Below are 1,550 nucleotides of genomic sequence, written 5' to 3' on the forward strand. Positions count from 1 at the left end.
CCCTCGTCGACATCGCACCGCTTGAGGAAGCGGTTGCCTCCCAGCCGCTCCAGGTGCTGGTCAAACTGGCGGCCGACCTGCGGGGCGCAGGTGGCCGGGTGAGGGCGAGGGCCGAGCGTCCGCCCCTCGCAGGACTGCAATCTCGAGTCGGGTCCTCTCGGAGGCCGCGCCTCGCAGAACTGCTCGTAGTTTGAGTCGCCGAGCGCGCACACCGCAAACGGGACGCCCTTGAAGACGGGCGGCGTGCTCCGCTTCTTGGCAAAGCGGTAAAACTTGTCGGCGTTGTCTGGCGCGTCGCCGTTGCCCGTGGACGAGCTGACGAGCACGAGCGGCGTCTTGTCCTGCTCAAAGTCGAGCTCCTTCCACTTCTCCATGCCCAGCACGCGCGCCTCAAAGCCGTGCGCCGCCGCCTCGGCGCCGAGCTCCTTGGCGACGCCGCGGCTGTTGCCGGTCTGCGTGCCGTACAGGATGAGAAGCTTCTGCATCACAGGCTTTTGCTGTGTCACCAGCTCGGGCACGGCCGCGGCAGGCGGCGGAGCAGGCGCAGCCACCGGCGCGGCGGCGGGCGGCGGCGCGGAAGCGGCGACGGACGCCGTGGCTACTGAAGCCAAGGCTGAATCCGCCTTGGCGAGGAGTGCAGCGAGAGCTGCGTCGTCCATGCCTCAGAGGACTCCGTGCCGGAGTGGAATAGTGGCGATCTCTCGGCGACCACACATGTCTGAATGTCTCTCGAGGTCTCGAGGTGCACAAGCTCTTTTCCGAGCCCCCCCCCCCCCCCCCGGCGTAAAAAAGTCCGATCGAGCCATCCCGCTTGCCGGCGCCCCGCTATCGAGCTCCGTCCCGCCCCAGACCGCTAAAAACAAAGCGAACGCGCTTCGGACGTGCTCGCCGCTGCCGCGATGCGCGCACCGACGGCGCAGCGCACGCTCCGGCCGAGGTCGGCTCCGGCCGCCGCCGCGCCGGCCTCGGGTTCCCCTGCTGCTCGGCGCGCTCCTCTGCCCAGACCCACTGGCAGGCTCCTCATCGTCCACGCGAACGGGAAGGAGTACGGCCGGGGCGCCGGCGGGTCAAAGGCATCGAACAGGGAGTTCCCATTCGCGGCGGCCGACTATGTCGCCATGCGAGACAGCGGCGTGCCGTACTCTGGCGACCCGCGCAAAAACAAGCTGATACCGCTCCCGCGGCCCACCTACACCGAGTTCATCAACAGGGCCCGAGCAGCGCGCATGCTGGACCGGCTCGACTTCCTCTACGTGCCTGCGGAGGCGCCGCAGCCCCCGCCCTGGCGCAGCTTCGAGCCGTACGAGCGCGTCGTCTGGTGCGGCGTCTCGTTCCGCCGCTTTGCGCGGCTCTGGACGCCCGATGTTTGTGAGTGTTCCGACGGGCGTTGATCGAATCCCTTGTGCGACAAATCACGACTCCCACCGAGCCGCGCCGCGCTGCGCGCGCGCGCGCGCGCGGCTCACTCCACACTCGCTACCACCGACACCCGTGCGTGTCACACTACAGACAGCCCGCACTCTCGGTGCCGGGAGAGAGAGGGCCGCGAC

General features: G+C 69.0%; 1 protein-coding gene across 1 annotated transcript; it reads right to left on the reverse strand.

The window, feature by feature from the left end:
• Nucleotides 1–176: 176 nt before the first annotated feature.
• Nucleotides 177–485, reverse strand: EMIHUDRAFT_77921 (hypothetical protein; the record flags this gene model as incomplete). The annotated part of the gene is made up of 1 exon (XM_005789483.1): nucleotides 177–485. A coding segment is annotated over one exon (309 nt), but the record flags the coding sequence as incomplete, so codon positions are not given.
• Between the last annotated feature and the right edge of the window lie 1,065 nt (nucleotides 486–1,550).

The sequence above is a fragment of the Emiliania huxleyi genome (genome assembly GCF_000372725.1).
Source record: "Emiliania huxleyi CCMP1516 chromosome Unknown EMIHUscaffold_1271, whole genome shotgun sequence".
NCBI classification, from domain to species: Eukaryota; Haptophyta; order Isochrysidales; family Noelaerhabdaceae; genus Emiliania; species Emiliania huxleyi.